Raw genomic sequence first — 24,396 nt, 5'->3', positions numbered from 1 at the left:
CTTAACCCTCATTGCCCCACAAAAAAAAAAAAAAGAAAAAAAAAGAACCAAAAAGTGATTGGGGATTGATGATCCAGCTTCTGTGTTTCCAAATGATGGGTCACCGAGGCCCTTGGCTTTTACTTATTCTGGTAGCTGGCCTTTGCAGTGCTCATCTGCACATTTCCCAGACACCAGCAGAACAGGATATGCAATAAAGATCTGCCAACTGCCATTACTTATCATCAGTTCTATGAAAGACTAATGAATAGGAATCGAAGGATAAATGGTTGATGGCATTCATTAGGTCTTTTGCTTTACCTCATTGCCATAGATAATGGGGATTTGACCACATGTGCTTAGGTCTGTTGTGATTTTATTTTTAAAGTTTTAAATGATCATTATTACATGTTGCCTGCCCAGAGTGTTTATTCATCCTTTTTCTGGGCTTGCTTACTGCTTGCCTGAATTTAACAACCTACAGGAACAGCACTTATTCAACCCAAAGACAGATCCAGATGGACAAGTGCTGAATTACCCAAAGACAATGCAACATTTAATCAATGTTTGTTTTTTTCTATGTGAAACTGGTTATGAATGTAGGCTGCCTCCCATCTGCTTCATCATATTTGTGAAGCCATCCTTATTTTTAACAGGATATCTCAAAGGATTTGCTCCAGTATAACACAAGGTGATAGGGTAGAAAGGAGATATAACTTGGGTTGAAGAGATAAAGGATAGTTATTTTCTGATGTGTTTCACTGAGATGACTTGTGCCTATTAGCTTAGTTCTACCTACCTGGCTGGTTGAATAACTTCTCCTCCCTCAATGCATTATTCCTAGGGGGCCACACTCTAGAAAGCTGTTCTGTAATACACTGAACAAATATACCTATTTTTGCATGTGTGTGGTATAACCACAATTCCATTCTTCTTTTCTTTATCTGTCTGCATAGATAGTGGATATCTTATCCAAAGGGAGAAGAGAAGGTAAAATGAACAGAGGCAGAGGCAAGTTGACAGAAGTCTTTGAATTCCCGGATACAGTTTAATTGCTCTCATTTAATATAGGTGGTTTTGCACATCTGTAGGTGAACCATTATCCCAATGAAAGAAAAGTTTGTCAAAAGGAATAATATCTTCCAACAAAGACACTCAACATCTGTAGGATGTTCTTAGGATACTTTATAGAGAGAAACAAGACGAAAAGAGCTCATGTAACCAGAATTGTTCCTTAGTTGAGCCTAAGGTTGGTGACAGCTATAATTTCAGGATCACAGTACTTAATGACTAAGCCCCAAGTTAATGAGTTTTAAGTATTAAAGGTCAATACACTAGTGACTGTTAACAATGCAGTTTCTCTAGCTTAACTCGCACCTTTTCTGTACAATCTGTGTGTTATCTAAAGTAATCACATTAGGATTTCCCACTATGAGACTCCCAAGAAACCAGAAATGGCCTTAATTACGTTATTGGGTAGATTGCTGTTAAGGTACAGTACTCTGCAGAGAACTATTCAATCAACTGGGGCCACACAATTTAGAGAGACTTACATAGTCTCAGAAAGTAAAATTGAGTTGATTTTACAAAATAGTCCTTGGTTGATTGGATACTAATGATAATTGTATCATTTTCAGAAGCTATTTTGAGGCAATTAATAAATCTAATGAAATAATATTTTGTAAAGCACTTAGCACAATGCCTTGCACTTGGTAGTCCCTTCATATATACTTATTCCTTTCTCCTTTACTTCCCTTTTCCATTTACTCCCAAACAGAACTTGGTCTTCTCAGCAGGTCCAGGTTTTTATACATATATATATATATATATAAAATATCTAAAAATTAAATACATAGGTAAATACCTAAAAATTAATATGTATGTATATGTATATATGCATATATGTGTGTATATGTATATATACACATATATACTTACATGTATATATGTATGTATCACCATACTATATTAATTTTTAGGTATTTACCTATGTATTTAATTTTTAGTTATTTAACTCTAAACTTTTGACTTTTGTATACAGCTATCTTTCAAGTGCATGAAAACTATAGGTGGATTTTTTAAAAAGTTTTTAAAAGTCATGACTTACTACAGTGCCTCCGCCCACCCAAATCACTGTTAACCTTATCACACAAATATCTTAGGTATTCTCCCTCAGCTAGATAAACCTTCATTGAACTTTGTGTCTCCCTAATGCCTAAGCACAAGGCTCTACATACAGTCAGTACTTAAATGTTTGAATGAAGGAATATTAGAAAAATTGCATATTATTTGAAATGCTTATAAAGTTTTTAATAATACAAGTTTTGTCCTCACTGTGATTGTAATAACTGCCTGATTATCTCCCTAACTCAAGGCTCCCTGCTTTCTACTCCATTCTCCATATAGTTCCCAAATATATTTTTCCGTAGTACAGGTTTGTACATGTAACTCTTTTGCTCAGCAAACTTTGGCTCCCTATTGCCCCTAGGATCAAATACAAATTTCTTTGTTTGGTCATTAAAGCACTTTATGAAAGCTTGAGGCTTTGTATTTCCTCTAGGATTAAATAAAGATCACCCTGTTTGGATTTCAAAGTCCTTCACAACCTGGTGTTGACCTACATTTCCAGGCATTTTATATTTTACTCTTCTTCACACAATCTGCAGTCCAGGGAAACTGATTTCCTGCTGTTCTTCCCACAGGCCATTCCATCTCCCGTCTCTATAGCGTTGTATCTCTTAAAATCTCAGTTTTCCTTCAAGGCTCACATCAAATGCCACTTCTTGCAAAGGGCATATCCCGATCCCCAGCACCTAGTGCCTCAAACTCCTCCTCCAAATTACCTTGCACACATCTTCCCTATATTTTATATGGCAGCTAGGTGGCACAGTGACTTAAAAGTATCAGGCCTAGAGTCAGGAAGACTCATCTTCCTGGGTTCAAATCTGACCTCAGACACTTACTAGCTGTGTGATCCTGGGCAAGTCCCTTAACCCTGTTGACCTCACTTTTGTCATATGTAAAATGAGCTGGAGAAGGAAATGGCAGACCTCTCCAGTATCTGCCAAGAATAGGCTAAATGGGGTCACAAAGAGTCAGATGCAACTGAAAATGACTCAACAACTCTGTGTGTGTGTGTGTGTGTGTGTGTGTGTGTGTGTGTGTATTCATGTAGCTCCTAGATGGGAAGAGCTATTTAATTTTTACTCTTTGTAATCCTAGTACTTAGCACAGTACATGGAATATAGGAGAGGCTTAATAAGATAATTAGTAATTGATTGATATATGTGCATTTTGTATTCATCATAATTCCACATAAGAATTTGGCTATCCTAGATTTCAAAGCATTTTAATTCCCAGATTGGACTATAGCAGAAACTATAAATTTTAAAATGTTTAAAAATTAAAGTTTTCTAGTCAAGATCAGAAACAATTCCCAAAACAATGACTATGATTAAATATAAACAGAGAATTTATCAATTCCTTTACAACCATTATCTTTGTTCTTGAAATTATTTTATTTCTCTTAAATAAAATGAACAGTGGATGAAGTAAAGGGGTTATAGTAATGCAAAAAAATATAGAGGAAATGACAATAAAGGGTAAAATGAAACAAAGGCCATCAACAGTTACTTTGATATCCAGATTGCAAACTGATCACTCTGGACAATTCTTATGCATATCTTCCGGTAAAAATTTCCATAGAGAATCCACATTTTTTTTTTCTTTTTACTGAAAACCAGTGTGCCCAGAAAAACAATTACTCTTCAATGACATTGGGCTATATAGATGAACTTTTTGACCAAAGTAAAGATTAATCTGGCTTTCTCACTGACTCAGTCAGTTGACTAAACTGAACAAGTTGCCTGTTTACTTATTTTAGTTATTCATACATGAGTGTGCCTGTAATTTTATCAATAACGGAATTCCATTCAGTGATGTAGGTCACTGTCCAGTATTTACTATGTTCAGGTACTGTGTTAAGCATGAAGGCTACAAGGGAAGGTGAAAACAGTTCCTACACTCAAGAAGCTAATGGTTTAATGGAGGAGAAAAAAATGGGGAAATTATTCCAATAGTAGTGAGCTTTATATGGTTGTTTTGAGGACAAAGGAAGGTCATGTAAACTTTCAATCCCTACAAAAATGGTAGCTGTTATCCACATGACTAATTTGTGTTGTACTCCAGTATTACTCTTCATCTTTGTGGCAAGGATCATCTTGATATCATAATCTACCTTCAGCATATAAAATGTGGTTATGTTTGCTCCCTTTGATAAATGTCTACAGTGCATTGCTATACAAATATTGATTCATGCTTTGTTTTGTTCCCTGTTTTTCTTTTCAAGTCGATTGACCCTGGTCAGCAGTTCACATGGGAGCACTCAAATCTGGAAGTAAACAAACCAAAGAATAGATACGCAAATGTAATTGCATATGACCATTCTCGGGTTCTTTTATCAGCAATAGAAGGTAAGAAAACCCACCAAGCATGTACATCCTTTCCATTGGTTGAAAAGATTATACGTCTGGTTGCTAGCCAGCCCTGAAAAGTGAAATAATTGCTTCAAGTCAAAATTTCCTTTAGAACCCTTATGCCTAAGAGAACTTTGTAAAAATTGATTGGTTTGCCCCTTATTGGAGGTCTCCCTAAAAATACTGGCTGAGAGCAAATTTTTTTCGCCATATAGGTTAGAATAAATGGCCTATGAGATTTTAACTCAGTGATTCTCTGATGAAGTACTTGGATTGAATAAATTGTTGTGTTCCAGATGTTTTTCAGCTTCGCTTGAATCATGACATTATTGAATGCTAGATCTTTGAAGGGCCCTGAGAAATCATCTAGTCCAACTCTGATTTAATAGATAAAGAAGTTAATTTCTAGAAAGGGTTTAATTTCTAGAAATGGCTTGCCCAAAGTCATCCAGCTAGATCATGGCAGAGCTAGAACTAGAATCCAGGTTACCTCCTAGACCAATCCTCTTCTTCTATACAACCCTATCTTTATTGTGGTATAGGATGGCTTCTAATACTACACATGTAAAATTTAGCATGGATTTTTAAAGGGCAGGATAATATTCCTTTTGATGCGTGCCCTCATTGAAACACATCTGCCATTTTCCTACCAATTTACACAGCCTTATGTGATCTGCCTCTAATTTATTTCTGGTAGTTCTCATATGAACCTAATTCTGACAAATTAGAAGTTTTACTGTGCCTTCTGTTTTATTTCTCTCTCTTGTGTGTGTGTGTGTGTGTGTGTAATATTGCAATATATAATATATATAAAGTATATTTTATTTCTCTCTCATATAATGTCATTTTATATATATATATATATATATATATATATATATATATATATATATATAAATATTAAAGTAAGTAAAACTAATCCTAATAATAATCTCAGGATAGACGCTTAGAGTGGGAATGGAACTTAGAAGTCTTGTAGTCTAAGTTTCCACCCTATGTGAGAATCTCTTCCACAGCTCCCAACCTCACAAGGCTGAACTCTTCCTCATTGCTCAGCTTTCCTTGTCAGAATGCTATGTCTTATATTCAGCTCAATTCTAATTCATTCTAACCTCCATCTCGGTACTAGCTCTGTCTTTTTTGAGGTGTTTTCAATAAATCTAATCCATATATATTCCAAGGGCTCTCAAACATGCCCTTGGTTTGATAAGGCAGAACCAAGTTTAACTCAGAAAGATTATATCATAACAGGCTCAGCCCTTAACATGAAATGGATGCCCTGGCATTAGGGGCAGCACTAAGCATTGCCATGGGATCCTTGACATGCTGGAAAGGGAAGCAATGATACACACACGATTTCCCAGGTACTTTTATGCCAAGGCAACACATGTAGGAAAATACATGTCGACATATAATAGGGAGATTTCTCCTCAGGATTCCAGACTGTGAACTGGTATCCTTCTCAAGCCCCAAAGTCAGTCAATAATCATTTATTTAGCTCTTTGTATGTGACAGGCATTGTGCTAAGCACTAGGTATTCAAAGAAAGGCAAAAGACAGTTCATGCTGGGGAAGCTAGGTGGTGCAGTGGATAAAGCACTGGCCCTGGATTCAGGAGGACCTGGTTTCAAATCTGGCCTCAGACACTTGACACTTACTAGCTGTGTGAACTCTCAGGTAAGTCACTTAACCCTCATTGCCCCTCAAAAAAAAAAAAAAGATAGTTCCTCCCCTCAAGGAGTTGACAGTCAAGTAGGGAAGACAACATAGAAAAGGAAACTGAATGGCAAATGAGGAGGAAAGTACCTGGTAGGGGACAGAAGTATCTGCTAAGGGGACATTCTGGAGAAATCCAGAGGGGTGCAACTGGTGGGAAATGAGGAGATAGCTGGCCTGAGCACCTGCTTTAAATGAAGGTCCTGGGATACCCTCTCAATCCTCCAGTTGGAGCTAGAGAGAGGTGACAGGGGCAGAGGCTACTGATGAAGTGCGAGTTCCAATGCTCAAGTGATCTTATAGGATAAAGAGGTTCTGGTGGCATGATGGAGAAGTCCAAAGAGGGTGCTTTTCTTATCCTTGTTGTTCAGTTGTCTCAGTCATGTCCAACTCTTAGTGACCCTATCTGGGTTTTCCTTGGCAGATATTCAAGAGTGATTTACCATTGCCTTTTCCAACTAATTTTACAGAAGAGGAAACTGAGACAACCAGGGTTGATTAACTTGCCCAGGATCAGATAGGTAGTAAGTGTCTGAGGCTAGATTTAAACACAAGTCCTTCTGACTCCAAGGTGGTATTCTTTTTTTTTTGTGTGTGAGGCAATGGGGGTTAAGTGACTTGCCCAGGGTCACACAGGTAGTAAGTGTTAAGTGTCTGGGGCTGGATTTGAACTCAAGTCCTCCTGACTCCAGGGCCAGCGCTCTATCCATTGCGCCACCTAGTTTCCCCTTCCAAGGTGGTATTCTATTATACCACCTATCTGCCATTTTCTAGCCTTAGTGCCACCAAGTCTGATTTGGTCCTAACTGCTTCTGCATTACCAATGCTAGCAGACTGACTTGAGGTCTTTAAAGATACTACTCGTGACTCCTGTTGTCTTTTCTCCTCCCTGCCTAATATTCCCAGTTCCTTTATTTGTCTTTTCTGTAAGTGGTTTCTAGTTGCCATCATCTAAACAGGTGATACTTCCAGGGCCTTTCTTACCATGGAATGTCAAGAGGAGAACACGATATTCCAGAGAGGGGCAAGTCAGTGCAGATTCATGGCACCTTTTTGTAGGATCCTTCCTATTCTTCAGTAGTTTAAACAGTCTTTGAAATCTGTAGTGTGGATTTTCCTTTTATCAGGGTAGATAGATTACAACCCATCCAAACCACCTCATCCTATGTGATTCTTGTTCATTTTCCTCTGACCATCCTGTGAAGTGCACTTACAAAGTGCTAGAGGCCTTCCTCTTGTTCCTCCTGGGTACTCTCAATGAAACTCAGGGTTGGATTAGTTTGTTTTTATGTTTTGTTTTGTTTGGCAGCTGTGTTGTACTGTTGACTTGTGTGAAGCTTGCAGTCAACTAAAACCCTGAGTTCTTTTCCACTTGAGCAGCTGTTAAGCTAAAATCCTCCCATCTAATCCATGGGGACTCTGCTGTTAAAATGTTTCAATCCAGGGAAGTACCATTTTATCCTTAAATTTCTGGGTTTGTTTTTTTTTTTTATTGTAAGTCTATGATGTTTACAAGTGGAACAACTCCATATTATCTTCTCCAAAAGATAATTTGAGATTGGGAAACTCCTCAAAATTTTCCTCAGCAAAGAATCCATTTAATGCTAGTCTCTTTGAAATTATAACCTTGTTTCTTTATCATATTATTCCCCAGTTCAAGAACCTTCAGTAGCTCCCTTTTGCTACAGGACATTTTTTTGCCCCATTTTTTCCCATGTAGAATCCAGTAGAAAGTTCTTTCCCTGACAATTGAATTATGAATGGGGCATACTGTGGCTTTCCATAATCTCACTCCAACCTACCTTTCATTTTTACATCCTAGCACTTAGCATAATACCCTACATATGGTAAGTGCTCTGAAAATGTTTGTTGAAATAAATGCCCCAATCTCTCTTCTTTACCAAAGTGCTAAGTGATGTGGATTTTGTTCTTAATTAAAAAGAAATTGACTTATAGAGAGAAGCAGGATCTTTTTGACAGTGTTGTGATTCCCCTCTAATAACTGAATTATTTGGTGCCCATTTTCCATTTAACAGAGTAAACTTGGCCTTACACTCATCAAAAAGTTAGGTTGCCAAGGTTAGTTATCTGTGGGAAGTGGCAACAAGGCAGCTGTCCTTTTGGGGCAAATAGTTTATGAATCCTTCTTTATTGATCATTGTTTACATCTATGTGCAGGCTGCACATAGATCCTGGTTGAGTACTTCCTACATCTGACCTCTTTCTTTCCACTCTGGAGAAATGCTAAGCAAATCAGTGGTGTTCCTTCGGTCTCTCAGATAATTCCAACAAAAAGCAGCAACTTAGCCTCAAGTATCACACAGTCAAGAGTCTTTATTCCTGTATGGAAAGCAAGAGCATGAGATGAAAGACTGAAAATTTGGACTGGATGCTAGGAACAGATCTGTAATGTCTTAGACAGAGGTAGTCAGGCTGCTTTGTGGTAGGATTCTTTTCTCCCTGCTAAACTAGGTCATTCAATATTATCTGCTCCCTACACTTGGCCTTCTTAGTCATTATTAGTCTTTACAAGCTACTTTCCCACCATCTTCACAGTAAATGATATTGGAGTGGAAAGACTGTGTTTCCATGTGCTCCCACAAAAGAGGTTGATAAACACTTGGGTTTGTGCCTCTACTCTTGTTATGGGATAAAAGCCAAATAATTTTAATCAAATGAAAAATATGCCTTTTGTTTATTTTCAATCTAATTTTCCCAACATGAAGCCCCAAATTGAAAGCTGAACTAGAAACCTCAAGCCTCTTCAGATTCAGATAGTCTATACATTCAGCTATTCAGTTCAATCTAACTAGTATTTATTATACACCATACTATCTGTTGTTTACCATCAAACAGACATTTTATTTCCTGGAGATAAAAGATGGTAGCACTGAGGAAGTAATAGTCTTTTTCTAATCATAACAATCTAGAAATACAGATGTATTGAAAACTACTCTTGTCACAAACTCATTTGTTATCACCATGATGTATTGTTATTGTTATTATTATTATCACTATATTAAGCTATGTTGAACTGGTGATCTGACTATATTAAATTACCCATCCCACCCACCCCCATTTTCAATTGATTATATCCATTAGCTGTGGAGTGCTTAAATCCTAGTTTATACTTGTATGATTATGCTTTACAATAAATTTAACTTACTTTCCCTGTTAACAAACAATCATTTCCTTTAGTAAGGAACCCTGCTTCTTTTAGGTAGGTCTATACTTTGCTTGTAAATGGGGTCCAATTTACTTCCCACTTTTGAAGCCATTTAATCTTCTTTTATTTCTTCAATGACTGTATGTGCAGTGAGCTTGGAAATTTTGTATGGAAGCAATACGTTTAAGAAGGGATTTTGCATAAGAAACCCCAGTGGCCATGTCTTCACACCCTGACCTTTTCCCCATTCATTAGGTTATTATTATTTTTTTTTTTTGGCCAGGCAATTAGGGTTAAGTGACTTGCCCAAGGTCACACAGCTAATACATGTCAAGTTTCTGAGGCTGGATTTGAACTCAGGTCCTCCTGAATCCAGGGCCAGTGCTTTATCCACTGTACCACCTAGCTGCCCCCCTTTTCCCCATTCATAAATGATCATCTGCTTTGTTCATGAAGATGTCTAGAACTCTTGTTTGACCTTAAATTCCTGTTTTTCAGTGGCGTTATTAGAATCCATTTTCTTTCCCATGAAAAAGTTGGGGTTTCTTAGTAGCATTTTTAGTAGCCTAATGAGAAGTATATTTTTCAAGGAGCAAACAACATAGGGCATTATAACACTTATGTAGTACACTATCATTTTCTAAATATTCTTTTGATTGCTTTTAAAACACTTTATAATACAGAGCAAAAAAAGAGTACTGGCTTGGCAATAAGGAAAGCTGGGCTCTCATCCCTGCTCTGCTATTAACTAGCTGGGTGACCTTGGGAAGTCAATTTCACCTTTCTCAGTTTTAGTTTCCTATTAAAGGAGTTGGATTAGATGGTCTCCCAATGAGCATCTAGCACTAAAATGCTTTGGTTCTATAATTCTCCGTGATGCTAAAGTTAGACACACACACACACACACACACACACACACACACACACACAATGAGTTTTGCTCTTTGATGTTAAATATTTCTAGAATTTAAACTGTAAATAATGTAGTGGAGTAGAAAAACATCGTTTGTGTTGTTAAAGGACCTGTGTTAGAATCCCGCCTCTTCACTTATTACTTGTGTGACATTTGGAAGGTCACTTAATTTTTTGTTCCTCAGTTTCTTCATCTAGAAAGTAAAGGGTTGGAATATAGATGATCTCTGAAGAGCCCTTCTGACTCAAAACTAAGATCATATCTTCCCCAATACATACACATAAAGAATGTCCACTCTCTTTGTTCCTACTCCCTTTCTTAAAAAAATTCAGTTAAAAAAATTCTACATTTTCCCCTTATACCTCTGAACCCAACTATTTAGGCAGAGGAAACTTCTTTCAGGCTTACTTTTAGCTCCTTGAATAAAAGAGCTATGGCTGAGGACAGAAATGAAATTAGTTAGGATCCTGAAATGGTCTGATCTCATCCTCGTAATACATAAGTGAGAAAACTGCATATATTTGAAATAATCTGTGAAGCAAAAGAAAGTATTGATATTTGATAAATGGAGACCAGCCAAATAATAGTGCTACAAATTGCAAAAGGAGGGAAATGTGTCCTTTTAAATGGAAATCTAAAATGTATCATCTTCTGTTTGATTTGCATAATAGAAGCAATTCAGGAAAATCCAAGTGTAAATAATATAGATCATATTACAACAGCTTGATTATTTGTGTGATGGGCAATTTAGCACCTTTAAAATGGGAAAGTGTTTCCCAAGGGAATCATCCTCTATAAGATAAATCTAATAAAAGAAAGGCAAGAAGCTGCTACTATTACTCTACAATATTGATTCACCAGTTGTATGCCACCACACGAGTTTTTTATATTTAAGTCAAGATGAGAAGGCTCTCCTCAGTCAGTTTCTATAGTTGCTCTCTGGCTAGGAACAGCTGTCAGCACAGGTTGACATACTAGCATGTTGCTCATCCCAGCCATTTCATAATGCCCTCTTTTGAGAGTCCTTTTTACAAAACAGTCTACAAAGCTGTTATAAATTCACTAGGTGGAAAAATACATGAAAACAACTGTTTGAGCAAAATGAAACATTTTAGAGAATTGTTTATGTTGCCTTGTGCTATATTTTAATTAATTGTGGCAAAGAAAAGGATTCTGGAAGAAGTTCTGTCACTTAGGGATTTAAGTTATTATCTGTCTCCTGAAAGAATTCCTTTGCTAGTTGCCATCTGACACTTTCCACATAGCCTTGTTAAATATGATCTCCTTTCTTGTTTCTCCATTAGTTTTTTAGTTTTGAGCTTGACTGTGAATATTGTTATACACTCCTTTTTTTCTGGATTACACTGAAATTGTAGAGTCTGTATTTTAAGAACACCTCCGGTATAGATGCCCTCTCTTAACAAAATGCATCTTGTAGCAAAAGAACTATTTTTAGAGACACTTTCTATTAATTTTGTATTATAGCACCTTTAGTTCATTTGGTTCACAAGTCCTTCATAACATCAGCCATTGATTTAAGTCCATAGTACAACTTCATCAGCATTTCCATGACCACACTTTCTCAAGTTAATTGTTTGTAAGCACAATGAGATTTAATTCTATTACTTTTTTTCTTTTTCTTTTTTTTAATCTACTAGCATCTCCTGTTTTGAGCCATGTTGAGATGAATATTTATGGTTTCATTTGTCTTAGCTAGAAAGAGTAGTCACCTTAGCTTTGGAAGACTGGATGTCATTTCATAGGGTGCTTACAATATATGTGGGTAAAATGTAACATCCAATTACCACTATTTAAGATGGTAACTTCATACATTAGACCAAGCAAATAGTGCTGATGTCGACATTCCCCATCACCTGCTCTATTATTGTTTGAGTGCTGATGAGATAGATACCTATGAACAAAGCAATTTAACCTGCTGCTGTTGCAATTATTGTCATTTCATTATGGCTGGTAGGAGAGTAAAACAAAGTATTAAGAATAAATTTCTTTTAAATCTCTATTATCTTTCAGTTTGAGTGAATTTACTTATCGTGTTCTTATTCTGCTACTTATTTTACAGATTATGAAACTCGGGTCTAGAGGTGAAAGGTGATTTTTTTGTTCCTCTAACTTAGTGGCAGATCTAGGAAAAGATGCTTTCTGAAAAAGTCGTCCTTTGAGGATTTGTAGCTGTGTCTCCCGTGTGTTATGGGCAATGTGTTGGCTGTTAGAGAAGTCAGATAATACTAGTGTTGTCCTCCTAGGGGATGCTTGTTTATTTTGGGTAGCACCTGGAAAAGAGCCTTCAAGCTCTGGGGTAACACTTTGGTTAAAAAAAATTGGAATTACTTCATGTGAATAAAGTAGCTTGTGTTTCTTAAGTTAGAGAGCCTTGAAATAATGCAAGCTGGAGTCTAAAGAGTAAAGTGTAGGCATTTTAAAAATGCCCTTTTGTATAACATAGACAAAAAGGTCTCTGACTGTGATACACAAATTAGTTACAATGTGAACCCACAGAATAATTTGTCTATGGACAAAGCATTTCCAAATTCTGTAATCAGAAGCAGGCACAGGTGTGGCTAATCCCTTAAATATTTATAGTTAGCTTTGGAATGTAGGCAGAGGCACACACTCAGGCCAACTGTTGCTCAGATGCTCCTAGCCACACCCTCTACCCGTCCCAAGAACTTCTCAACTCGGGTCAGTTGTTGGCATGCTGGAGCTCAGCCAGTTATCAAAGAGGAAGAGTCTGAAGATAACTAAGAGATCCCATAATATATGCTCAAGAATTGACTGGAATTCAAAGTTTTATGGCAATTTATCTTGCCACTCTGACCTATGTGAATTTAGTTACATAGAGAAAGTACACGTTTGCCAATTTAGCCTGTTCTTATAGTAGTCAAGTTAGGAATGGCCTTTGCAAAATCCTTTAGAGGAAATGATCTGTTCTACAAGAAAAGAAGCCAAGCCAGGTCAGGAAGCATTTGCCAGGCATTTTGCTAAGTGCTGGGAATAAAAGAAGGGACAAAACCAGTCCCTGCCATCAAGATGCTTACAGTCTAATGAGAGAGACAGGGAAACAACCATGTACAAACAAGATATAGAGAATATAAATTGAAGACAATATCAGCTGGAAGTCACTGAGATATTAATGACTGGGAAAAGGCTTCTTACAAAAGATGGGACTTAAAGGAAGCCAGAGAAGCCAAGAAGGGGAGATGAGATGGGAGAGAAGGAAATTCTCACAGTTGGAAGATGGAATGTTTAGTTCAAGGAACAGCAAGAAGGCCAGTGTCATTACATCACATAGTACATGAAAGAAATAAGGTATAAGGAGACTGAAAAGGTAGGATGGGGCCGAGTCATGAAGGACTTTAAAAGAAAGAAGATTTTCTATTTGATCCTAGAGATAAGGGATCTATTGACCAAACTACAGGATGCACAGTGATGAGGCAATTAAATGGTTTCTGGCTTTGTAGGAAACAATATTTCCTATGGATGGTTTGCAAATAGACTATTTCACTGTCAGAGCAGAAATAGCCTTAACGTGTGACAACTACAATATAAATAAAAGAAGAATGTTGGATTTTATTCCTCATCAGCAACTTACTTTCTCTGTATAGCAGTTAACCCTGAATTTTATTAATTTCTAAATTCTAAGTTTCACACAGAGTGGAAACATGAAGATAATGTTCCAGAACAAGTTCTGTACCTCTTTGTGAATTAGAATCAGTTTTCTGTGGCAGAAGAAAAGGGGGCTTTTATTTTCCCTTCTGATTTTACCACTTCAGGATCCCAAGAGGGAATAAGGATTGAAAAAACAGGTTGATCTAAAAACGAACCCTTTAAAAAAAATAAGCCTCAAAATGAATTCCATTGCTGATTTGTAGAACTGTACTATAGAGGCATTAAACTGATGGGATAAATATCTGATTCAATACTACGGTTTAAACCAAAAGTGTAATACTTTGGTAGAATTCTCCCTTCTATCTCTGCAGCACTGTTCTATACATCCCCCTGGAACCAGGGAAGGAAAATTCCCTACTTCCACTGTGTCTTTCGGTAAATGCTTACATAAACAGAGGTTTTCTCTGTGGGGTTATAGCAACCTCACCTCCAGCCCACCAGTTTAGGAATCTGACTGCATACCAGGGTAAAAACTGATCCCTACAGTGTCAGAAATAAAATTGATGGGAATCTCTTTAAAGAATGTCAGTGTTCAATTCCCACCCTAATCTGAAAGGCACAAGACCTTTATCTTGCAATAACTGCAGACAGGACTCTGAGTCCATGATTATTGAGTATGTGGCATAACTTATTAGGCCTAGAAGGAACCAACTAACCTCTTCATATTTTATAATGGAGGAAACTGAGATCTAGAAAACAGTAAGTGACTTGCCCAAAGTTACACAGCTAGCTTGTGGCCAAGCTAAGACCCAGTTATTTTGATTTCTTTTTGAATATAGTCATTCTATATGATTGCAATGCCACTAATAAATACTTGTTTTTTTTAATACTTCTATTTTGAATAGAAGTTTAGACACGTTCTATGAGAGATCTGAAGAGGCAGACATTACATCTTTTTTTTTTTTTTTTAGTGAGGCAATTGGGGTTAAGTGACTTGCCCAGGGTCACACAGCTAGTAAGTGTTAAGTGTTTGAGGCCGGATTTGAACTCAGGTCCCCCTGACTCCAGGGCCGGTGCTCTATCCACTGCACCACCTAGCTGCCCTAATACTTCTATTTTGGTAAATTGGGGGATCCATGTTTCTACTGGTATTGGAGTTCTTTTTCACCAACTCATCTTATTACCTCCCTGTGCCTTCTAATCCTCCATGATTCCTCTCTATGACTTTCCATAGAGGATCTGACCTAGGTGCTGGTGTCATCCCTTTATCCTTTTAGTATTTCAGAGGTACCAATGTAACATTTGTCCAACTATTGCTTCTCAGTCTCAGTGAAGGAAAATCTAGCCATGCATTTCCCTAGTAGTGTCTTTCATACCTCTTCCAGAAGACATCATTGTTGATAACATGTTACAAGCTTCTTGTGCCCAGCGTACCTGTTTTCCTTGTCCTTTGGGTTATCTTTGTTTCTTTGGTCTGGACCTGCAAATTCATCTGGAAAAGGAGCTTAGCATTAAGAAATTCCTTCCACTGCTGCATTTCAATAATTTGTCCATAACTTAGAGTCTTGGAGAACTCTATGACACTGAAATGTTCAATGATTTGCCTATGATCACATAATTACTACATGCCAGGGGTAGGACTTCAATGCAGGTCTTCTAGACTCCAAGACTGGTCTTCTATTTACAAGAGTTTTTTGTAATCCTAATTATTCTGAACTAATAGTATTCCATAATTCAGAGTTAAATAGCATCATTGGTATTAGAATATTGGTTGTAAACAAATGGGCTTTTGTAGCAGAGAGCAGCATAGGATCAGTGAAAGAGTTACATTAATTTCCCTAATGTGATCTAACCTAATCTCCATCTACTCATTTTTGAGCCTAGTTTATTTATTATCCATCAGAAACACCTGCCCACATATAGATGGACTGATCCATTAGGTTGTCCTTTTAGCTGTATGCTATCATCTGAGCGATATGCCTTTTCACTACTTGGTTTTTTTCAGTATAGATAGAATAGCCATTGTTGAATTTCTCTGGTGAGGCTTAAATGTTAAATTAAAGGTTGGAGTGTCTGATTATTTACAATGGTACAAATCAAGCTATTTGAATCTTTTCCATATATCATAAACATTCTTTCATCATTTGGTGTTTTGTTATGTGGATTTTGATAACGTCAGACTATATTTTGTTGACTTTTTTAAAAGTTGAATTATATAAAAGCATCATCAGAAATATTATCTAGATGTCCCTAATGAAATGTACACATACATATATGTAGATAATTTATTAAGCACTTATTATATTCCAGGCACTGTACTAATTAATTAATCAATAAACATCGATTAAGCACCTCTTCTGTTCCAACAACAATGCTAAATGCTAGGGATATGAAAAGAGGCAAAAGACAGTCTCTGTTATGAAGGAGCTTCCTAAGCATGAGAGATATAAGTACAAGCTACAAGCAAGGAAGACAGTTCCTGCTCTGTGAGCTTATATTCTGAGGGGAAAATTAACATGTAAAGGGAAGCTGAAAAGGGGGAAAGGGTTAGTCACTGTGGCTATATTGTGTGGGAGACCAAGAAGTGATGTGGAAACCTGGGCATTAGCAAGATAAGGCAAAAGCTCACCTATCAGAGCCTAGGGACCCAAGGAACAGAGACCAGGTTGTCAGTGGGGAGGGGTATAGGAAATAGTCCACCTAGAGAAGGCATATTTTATTATTATAATTAATAATGAGAAGAAAAATCTATGGGATATTTTTAAGTAGCAGGGAATATCAGTATTATAGAGTTGATTTCTGTCAATGAAAAGGACCGTGCCCCTTCTCAAAACAATAAAGAAAAAAATTCCCTCAGAAAATAGCTTAGCTATGACATTAATGTGACATATGGAATGTTTGGCTTTAAAGCACTTTTCATTTATTTTTATGAAAATTTTTTATTGTTCCCTTTTGTTTTCATACCACAGTCATTTCTAAATTTAGTACTGGTACTTCTAGATCCCAGATTTCATAATACAGTATCAAATTTTTTCATAAGGTCACAGATACAGAGCTCAAAGGGGCTTAGAGGTCATCTAGTCCTCTGTGGCAGTATTTGTGTCATAAAAGAAAAAAAAATCAAGTGAGAGGCCATAAGGTTTCATTGAGCTCTTCCCTTTATTCATAGTAATAATTAAGAATTCAAAATCATCAATCCCACTCATACTAAAATGAAATGATCTCAGTTTGAAAAGACCTCAAAGGTTATTTACTCCAAATTGTACCTGAACAAATACATAACGTGGCCATTTGGCCTCTCCTGATGAACTCAAAGGAAGGGGAGATGAACTCAAAGGAAAGGGAACCCAACTACTTTCCAAGTCAAAACAGTTCATTTTTTGATGGCTCCATTTGCTAGTAAGTTTTTCCTTACATCAAACCTAGATCTTCTTTACTGCTTCCTCGTTCAGCCTTTGGAGCTAAGTAGGACAATCCTATCCCACTTCCACATGCTAGCCCTAGGAAACCTCCACCATGTCTCCCCTTGCTCAAGCATCCCAGGTTCCTTCGGTCAGTCCTCCAATGGCATGATTTCAAGGTCCTTTACCATCCTGATTGCCATCCTCTGCTCACTCTCTAGTTTACCACTGTTCTCCAAAACATGAATTGTATGTCACCACATAAAGCTTATGGCCCAGGAGCTCTCAAAGACCTTAGCCCACGTGAACTGGGTCTATTCTTATGGGCGTGATTCAGTTTCTTTCTATGTCTCATTGCTCCCATCTAGAGCTAGTATAGGAAAATCTCTAAAATAAATGTTAGGTAGAGTTTGTGTCTGTTTCTCCCAATGTCAGTAATAGTTCTTCACAGTCTCAAATGCTACACTGATTTAGTGTACAAGATTAGTATGAGGAAAAACTTTATTTCACCCACATAGAAAATGCATAAGAAGCCCCTTAGAATGCCCTTAGGAAGAAAATGTACTTGCAAGAGGGAGGGGTGACATTGCCGAATTAATTGGCACCTTCTTATGGACCTTTACTCTCCTAGAAATTCAAGGCAGTACATCTCTGAGCAAGCAAAATCCAGGCCCTTCCTCTGTTTTGTCATTACTTTACTTCTTCAGGGATAGAGTGATCCCCTTTTGACAATCCTCCTACTCTATTTGTAATCCTTTCCTTTCCCCAAGAAGCATGAGGTTGAGGAAATAGTCTTCCCTTAACACTTGAATTCAGGAACTCTTGAATTCAGTTACTTCTCCACCTGCTTGGAAGCACAAGTCTACCATTGACATGTGCCTCAACTGTAAGTCATCATTACTGTTATAGCCATTACTCTAGCTAACTTATCCAGCTATATCTCTTCCTTTCCCCATAAGAATAGCATGAGTGACTTTGTCAATTCTTTGCTCAAATTTAAATAAGCTTTATTTATGGCTTTTTCTTGATCTCCCAGTCAAGGAACCCTGTCTAAAAAGCAAGTGCGATGGGGGGGGGGGGCAGCTAGGTGGTAAAATGAATAAAGCACCATCCCTGGATTCAGGAGGACCTGAGTTCAAATCAGACCTCAGACATTTGACACTTACTAGCTGTGTGACCCTGGGCAAGTCACTTAACCCTCATTGCCTCACTCAAAAAAATATAAATTTATATTTATATTTATAAAAATAAAATAAATTTTTTAAAAAGCAAGTGAGATGAACATGGCATAGCCTTTTCTTGATGATTTTCTAGAAGTTCACTCACTGTTCCTTCAATGATATTTGGTAGGACTTTCCTGGGAAATGATAATTTTCAGATATTCTTTTCGTTTTTTAAAAAAAAATAGCAAACATTTTTATTTAAAGTTTTGAGTTCCAAATTTTGTCCCTCCTTCCCTCCCTCTCCTCCCCACTACCTGAGGTGGTAAGCAATCATATATAGGTTATACATGTGTAATTCTTTAAAACATTACCATATTAGTAATTTTGTATAAGAAAACTTGAATAAATGAAAAATGAAAGAGAATGAAAAATAGCATGCTTCAGTCTGTGTTCAATCAATATCAGTTCTTTCTTTGGAGGTGGATAGTATGCTTCATCACTCATCCTTTGGGATTATTTTGGATCATTGTATTGCTGAGAATGGTTAAATTATTCACAGTTCAGATATCCTCTTCTTAAAGAACTATTTACTTCTCAAATCTACCTTTCTTTTTCGAAGCCTGTGTATATAATTTCTTGCCCAGAGCATTTAATAATCCTTAGTCATGTTTTTAGCTTTATTCTGGCAGCATCATTTGTGCTTATAAAACTCACCAGAAGGTCTAGTAGTCCTCAGGTTTGACAAGGCTTTGGAGGTTCTCCAACATAACCTGGATGCATGCTCCAGGAAGCTAGCAGAGCTCCCTGTCGTTACTGCTGGTATCCCTCCTCAGGGAATCACTGACCACCAGTGTTGGACATCTTTTCTTCTCTCACTTCCTGGTAGCTTTTCTCTCATCCAGTGGTACCTATAGATCCACATCAGAATCTAGAAGCTCTTCTGCAAGAGCTTCTTATCAATTCTTGAGATATACACGTTAATGATTTCTCATCCCCTTCTTTCATCCTCCCTCTTAATACTTGTCAGAATTCCCTCCTGCCTTTCCAGATCCTTTTTCTTTGTTTTTTCCTTGAATTTCTTCTTCCAATCCCCGACACCCCCCCCCACACACACACACATTCCCCCCAGTTAAAACTTCATTTCGGAGAGCCACAAGGTATAATTCGAATACTTTTAATTTGGCTTCTAGAGGAGAAACTAACAGGCATTTTCAGCATTTGGCCACAGCAGAAAGACAAATACTGCTTGCTCACTCCATACAGGTCAATTCAGAATTCATCCTTCATGCTTACTTGGAAGTGAGACCCGAAGTCCTCTATATTTCTTGTTGTAGCTCACATGACTTACTACCATGGAGAACCAACATTTAATTACAACCATTCTTTCTATGTAAATATTGATAATTTCTTTCTATGACTATCCAATATAATGAATCACTAGTAACACTGAACTGCCTCAGTTTTCTTGTCCTATACTTGAGGACTTTTTGTTCATATCTAGATAAGTCATATATGGAATTATATTGAATTGAAGAAGAAAGAACATAACATAATATCAGCTGTATAGGAAGAGGATTTTTTTAAAAGCCATTCACTGGTGACATGCTGAAACTTTGTAAACAACAGCAACAAGCAGACCTCCCTGAAATACAGATTTTTAAAAGGCTTTGGCTTTTCCTGAATTTAAAGAATCAGCAAAGGCAATGAAGCTCAGGAGCCGAATCTCCTTGAGTGCCAGACTGCCGATAGCAGTGACAGCTGCAATCCCAGGGCCTGTTGCCATCCCGTTGGCCTGCAGTGTGGAAAAGATTCTTTGTTGCTCATCAGTCTTGTCAGGCCCTCACACACAGACAGCAGTCACAGGCATGGGGAATTATGAAGGATGAATACTTGTGCTTTCACAAAGGAAAGATTTGGTCTTCCCTTAGACCTAGACTTCAGTTTTCACCTATTATAAGCCCAAAATAATATATTTAATTTTGCTGCACAACTTTGTGATTAGGGTGAAAGCCAGATCTGGCTCCATGAGTCAGATTTGACTCTATGTCCTGAGACTCTGGATTGTATGTCTTACTGATGTAAAGCAGCCAATGTGGTGCCTCTTTGGGTCTTTATTCTTCTCACTGACACAACCTAGGCTACTTTTCTGATGTTTTAATGTTTAATGTCTCTTTCTCCTAATATTTATTGTGATACATGCCCATCTCTCTGGAATGTTCTGCTACTTCATTTTGTCTCCTAAGTTTGGCTTTGCTATTGTAAAGAATCAAGGCTTTCCTGCTAACAAGCAGTGACCAATGAGCTCTTCTCCTTCATAGATAAGTCAGTCAACAAACACTTATTAAGCATCTACTACATGCCTGGTATTGTACTAAACAATGGGAATACAAAGAAAGGCAGAAGGCAGTTCCACATCTCAAGGTACTCACAGTCCAATGGGGAAGACGACATGTAAATGGCTATATATACAAAAAAAGAGATGAAGGCATGATCATTAAAACTGAATTTCTGGATCATCCTTGGTACTGTTAAAACACAGGATAATACTATTTTAGCTATTTTGTAGCCTCTCCTGCAGATTTTTCAGTGTCAGAAAAACTTGTCCATCCCCTTTACAAGGGTAAGTTGACATTTCTTCTCACCACAAATCTATAGGCCAGGTAGAAGGATGTTTTATTCTAACAGCCACCTCTGTAGATTATGGGTATCACAATAGAGACTTAATGTTCTCTTGACTTTGAATTTATGGATGTGATATTAATGATTCACCAAGTTTACATAGTGATTTATGGTCCATAAAACATTTCCCTGACAACTCTGTGATATATTTGTTGCAACTATTATTATGCATATTTAAAGATGGGAGAACTGAGGCTCGAAGAGACTGCATTACTCATAATCACAAAACTACTAACTGGTCCAGTGAGTACTTCAGCCCAGTCTTCATGACTCGCAATATAGAATATAGATATAACTCACATTTATATAACATTTGATAGCTTACAACATTTTCCTTTCAACAAATGTATGAGGTTAACAGTTCACATTATTATGATCCTCTTTTGACAGATGAGGAAACTGAGTCTCAGAAAGGAGAGAAACAGATTTTTCAGACGAAACAATTAACAATTGCTGGAGCTAGGACATGAACCTAGTTAAGCTCTAATTCTAAATGTCTAAAGTAATCAAAATACTTAGAAATATTCAAAGGAATAGCTTATGCATTTGATTAACAAAATTTTCTCCCTTTTTTGGTAAAAAGTTCCAGATTCTTAAAGCAGTTTGTGTTGGAGAATTCATACCTTCTGTCTAATAACCTTCAGGCTAAGTTTGAGTTCTCTTGGCAATAGGTAATGTGACCGTCCAAGAAAGTATTGAATTCACTAGTCACCCCTCTACTGAGAGAGAGAGAGAGAGAGAGAGAGAGAGAGAGAGAGAGAGAGAGAGAGAAAGAGAAAGGAGGGAGAGGGAGAGAGGGGGAGCACTTTTTACTGTGCAAGTTTAACAGATGTGTCAAAAGATAATTCATTACATAATAATTGATTGAAATTTATGCAAGCGTTGGCTCCTCCTGATTCCTTTCCTTTAGGTATAGATCTCAGGTTGACCTCTATTTTCCTCAAATACATTGTACAGAAACATTTGTTATCCTTGATAAGGGGGAAAATATGGCACAGTGCCCAGCAGATGTATTTTCTGAGTCATTAACCCAGATTTCTCCACTCTGGATTTTCTTGAAAAAAAAAAAAAAGTTTCCAGTTGATTGACAGCTGAGTTAGGCTTTTAGCCAAAATCTTCTGTATGAAGTCTTTTAATTTTAGTAACTACCAAATGGAAATTTGAGAATGTGAGGTTTCTTCATGCAATCAAATAGAAACAAATCCCATCCAGGTGGACTGACTCTTGACTAAGAACCAAACCGTACTTGGAGTTCCAAGCACCATCTTTGCTGAAGTAGGACTGGGCCTTGGTTCAGAAGTTCCTGACCTGAAACAACTGGTTGCAGTATCTAGCCACAGTCATTCAGTATCTGAGAACCACCGAATCTGCATCAAGGAACAGCTGCCAGAGCCCTGCCTGCTTCATGAATAGCAGTAATAGTTGAGTAAAGTTACAACCAATGGCATATTTCCGTCCTTGCTCAAAAGGCCTTTTTTTGGTCCAGAGGGCGTTGGTGATATTTCATGCCATGTGTTCATCCTAGGGCCCACTTGTTGACATCTAACTTAGATTACTTTTCATGAGAGGACAGTTTTACCACAGGAATCAGGAAAATGGTAGAAATAAAAATACAAGTGGTTGCCAGTGAGAGTGTAACAGACTTTAGTAGGTTGTTTCAAAACTTTTTTTTTTTTTGGTGGTACAGGATAGGGCTAGAAGATGAGTGAACAGTGTGGTCAGGTATTTTTTCCTCTTTTGCAAATGACATTTTGTGCGCAAAGGAAAAAGTTACAGAGAAAGCCAGGAAAAGCGAAAGAAAGGACTGTCTACTGTCAGTTGTGCTATTAATGTGTTCTTGGAAATGAGGGAAGATTGTGATCAAATATGATGATTGTCTTTTAGAGATTCTTTTCTTTTCCTTTCTTTTCCCAGTGCTATGCACCCTAATGTCTTGAGAACTGTATTTGATTTTTATGGTCACACTGAGACATGAGGGACTAGTGAATGATGCACTACACTTAGAATTTGGAACACCTGGACATGAATCCTTTCTCTAACACTAGCTCTATGACAGTGAACAAGCCATTAAAACTCTACGTTCTGATTATTCATTTGCAAAATAGGAATTGTAATACCTACCTCACTGGGCTGTTCTAAGCTTCAAAAGATGTAGTGGATATAAAGGATTCCGCAAACATTAAAGTACAGTATATCAGATAGCAATCAATCAATCATCCATTCATCAAACATTAAGTGCTAAGGATATTTCAAGTGCTATGTGAGGAACTGATGAGCCAGTTATAAAGAATAAAACAATCCCTACCTTCATTATTATGATTATTGATTTTTGCTAAATGATTTGGAGGGTTTGGGTTTTTTTAGGTTTAAAATCTATACTTTAAAAGAGTCATCACAAGATCCTATTGTGCCTCATAGGCTGTCTAGCTTTAGCAAGTCACTAATCTCATGTTTCATCATAGTTTCTTCATGTGAACCAGTCACCCAAGCTGACAAAAATCATATTTCTTTCCAGGGATACCAGGAAGTGATTATATCAATGCCAACTATATAGATGGCTATAGGAAACAAAATGCCTATATAGCAACCCAAGGATCACTCCCGGAAACATTTGGAGACTTCTGGAGGATGATGTGGGAGCAAAGAGGGGCAACCATTGTCATGATGACAAAATTGGAAGAAAGATCCAGGGTAAGAGAAAAGCAACGTTGTTTCCCTATCCGTGTTACATTTCATTCAACTCATTATCTGACCTTTCCCTGAGATTTTTCAGACAACCATCAATTATGAAGTGAAACCAGCAGCTCTTGATAGAGGCGAACATTCATTAAAATTCTGCTGGGTTTGCCAATGAGGGAATGCTCTCATGTTGCTCTGATGTGTGATTTCCAAAAGTAACAGCTAAGGAGATAGACAACATGGTTAGAGAAAATAAAGATCAACTTGAACTTCTGTCCAAAATTTATGTTGAACAAGAACTGACAAGCTTTCCCAGGAATTCAATTTAAAAATATATTTTTAAATGTTTTCACCTTTTCCTGTCTTTCTTGTCATGAAACAAGTTCTAGAGAAGAAGGTCTAAAGCAATATGAGAGAGACTCTTCCTTCAATTAAGACATGCCCTGAGAGTAAAATGAGTCGGGTAACCAGAATATTGAAAGGCCTTCTGAATAGTTTAGGTTGGATCACTCTGTGGTTCAGTTTTATCTGATTTGAGCTCGCTGATTTGGTTGGTAGTTGAGTATTAGTATCAAAGAATAGATTTCTATTGCCATATA

The 24,396-nt window shown here is 37.3% G+C and overlaps 1 protein-coding gene across 1 annotated transcript in view; it reads left to right on the top strand.

The window, feature by feature from the left end:
* The window catches only part of PTPRD (protein tyrosine phosphatase receptor type D), a 2,680,207-nt gene that overhangs the window by 2,575,290 nt on the left and 80,521 nt on the right, over positions 1 to 24,396 (top strand). Inside the window, 2 exon segments of the mRNA XM_043972034.1 lie at positions 4,328 to 4,451; positions 23,634 to 23,809. Of these exon segments, the coding sequence (XP_043827969.1) occupies positions 4,328 to 4,451; positions 23,634 to 23,809 (300 nt within the window).

The sequence above is a fragment of the Dromiciops gliroides genome, chromosome 1, assembly GCF_019393635.1.
Source record: "Dromiciops gliroides isolate mDroGli1 chromosome 1, mDroGli1.pri, whole genome shotgun sequence".
NCBI classification, from domain to species: Eukaryota; Metazoa; Chordata; class Mammalia; order Microbiotheria; family Microbiotheriidae; genus Dromiciops; species Dromiciops gliroides.
Note: the sequence above shows the minus strand (reverse complement) of the source record. Positions and strands in the feature narration are given on the sequence as shown.